General features: G+C 39.1%; 1 protein-coding gene across 1 annotated transcript; it reads left to right on the top strand.

Moving 5' to 3' along the window:
• The first annotated feature begins 462 nt into the window (after positions 1-462).
• Positions 463-1,607, top strand: LOC142638993 (dirigent protein 22-like). The gene has a single exon (XM_075813078.1). It carries the CDS (start codon positions 564-566, stop codon positions 1,107-1,109), a length of 546 nt encoding a protein of 181 aa, XP_075669193.1. The 5' UTR covers positions 463-563; the 3' UTR covers positions 1,110-1,607.
• Positions 1,608-2,305: the final 698 nt, after the last annotated feature.

Raw genomic sequence — 2,305 nt, 5'->3', positions numbered from 1 at the left:
ACAATAAATAATAAAAACCAAAAACAAGTACATAAAGTTAAGGGCAAAAGCAATCTGGTTTTCTTCTAAAAATTTAAGCTGATTAGTCTTTGCCAGGATTAAAATAAAAATAAAAACAGGAAGAGACAGGCATTATTTCCCCACTTGCTAAACTGTTAAAATAGACCGATGATAGAAATTTAAGTGGAGAACCTTCCTTGTTGTATCCAAAAAGAGTCTCGAATTCTTTTGCATTTCCTTTATTTCTTTAACGATAAAACAAGAGAAAAAAAACGCACAGAATCATTTGTTGACTAGTCAACAAAGAACCCCTTATCCCCCATCGTCTGGATTCTAGCAAGCTCCGGGCAGATTTTTTTTTTTTTTTTTTTCTCCCTTTGAGAAAATTAATAAAATATTATTTCTTGACTGGGCAATAAAAAATGTGTCCATCGTCTAATAATAAATAGAGGCCAAAGCTCCAACAAAGGATAAGGACTACAAACAGAGTCATTCTTGCTATTCCAGGTCCTAGTCTACTAGATAGCATACTTCTTCGTTTCCTAATTGGCCAGACTCCACCCATGGCAACAAATATTGTACCAAAAAGAGTCACCAATTTATTCTTGGTATTGGTTCTAAACACAGTCACATATTTAGCCAAAGCTGCAGAACTTAACGAAACCCAGCTATCCCTGTACTTCCAAGACATCTCAGCCTTTGGCAACCCCAATGCCACGGTGATCCCAGTTGCAGGTATTGCAGGCAAGGCTTGGACATTCACTCAATTTGGCACTGTCTATGTCACTGATGACTATATCACTGAGACCTCAGATCCAAAGTCACCTGAAGTTGGGCGTGCTCAAGGCATGTATGTGACAGCCGGGTTGGATGGGCTGAATTCACATGTTATGATATCAATAGTATTCACAAACAAAGAGTACAACGGAAGCACCATACAAATACAAGGTGTTAGCAAGCAATTTGAGGCTGTTAGAGAGGTTGCAGTAGTGGCCGGGACAGGGAAATTCAGGTTTGCTCGTGGCTATGCTACTTTTGAGACATATTTCTTGGACATTCCTACCCAATACTCGGTTATCCGGTGCAACGTCACTGTGCAACATTACTAGGCCTTTTTTGACAGCCATCAAGAAAGAATTGCCACGATAATAGTTGGGATAGATAGACTGTTAAAACTGCAGGGCATACTACAGGGCAGAGTGGCATGAGACAAGCTGCAAGTCTGCTAAGTGATGTGGCAGTTGCTGAGACAAAGTGCACAAGCCAAGACACAAACGTGCTAGGATGTGCAGCACTTGCTGATGAGCAATGCAGGGATCAAGCTACACAGCAAGCATCAAAGACTGACTTGATTAGCATTGAGGTTTTGGAAGTAATTGAAGCAATGCCACATCATGATTTGTTCACTCAACAGCACTGAAGACTTAGATTCCGTAATTTTAGGAGGTTGTTAGTTTTGGTTGCCACGTGTACATTCTAGAAGATTCAGTAACTGATTGTAACTGTTTTTTTGGCGCCATTTGCTCTGTTTGATAGTTGTTCACTGTGTATATAAAACAGGGCAAGATGTATTATTTAATTGATTTTCATTCTTGTAATCTTTTCTTCAATCAATGAAATTCTCTCAGTTTATTTAGATTTCTCTCAGTTTTTTTCATGGTATCAGAGCAGCTAGCACAGGTTACACTGATTTCCTAGCTTTTTTTCTTTCATTCCAAACAAGAATTTTTCCTCAAGAAAATTTCTTTTGTTCTGAGAAATCTTTTGGAGAATTTCTTTTCTTTTCTTCTCTTCCTTCAATCTTGAAATTCATTCATGGCTTCTGCTGAAGGAAGTGATCACTCTGATCCTACAAACACTCAAACCACGCAACCAGTCTCCAATTCCAATACAGAGACCAATTCGCCCAATCCTTTTTTGCTAAGTGCAAGTGAGAATCCAGGTCATGTCTTGGTCACTCAGCCATTGTTGGGGATGAAGAACTATCAATCTTGGTCTAGGGCTATGGTTCTAGCACTCACAGCCAAGAAAAAGATAGGCTTCGTGAATGGAAAGATTAAGAAACCTGAAATTGATTCTTCGGTGTATGAAGATTGGGAAAGCTGTAATACAATGGTGCTGTCTTGGTTGATCAATTCCATGCATGTGGATGTTTCAAGCAGCATCATGTATTGTGAGACTGCGAGGGAGATGTGGCTTGAGTTGCAGCGAGTATTTTCACAGGGAAATGGACCAAAAATTTATAATCTTCAGCAAGAAATCTCACAGATAACTCAGTGCCAATTGTCAGTAATTGAGTATTATT

Source organism: Castanea sativa, chromosome 6 (genome assembly GCF_040712315.1).
Source record: "Castanea sativa cultivar Marrone di Chiusa Pesio chromosome 6, ASM4071231v1".
Taxonomy (NCBI): Eukaryota; Viridiplantae; Streptophyta; class Magnoliopsida; order Fagales; family Fagaceae; genus Castanea; species Castanea sativa.
The sequence above is the reverse complement of the archived record's forward strand: the minus strand, read 5'-3'. Positions and strand labels throughout refer to the sequence as shown.

Bases quoted from the DNA above. Each gene is read 5' to 3' on its own strand.
- LOC142638993 (XM_075813078.1), top strand. From the start codon at position 564: ATGGCAACAAATATTGTACCAAAAAGAGTCACCAATTTATTCTTGGTA.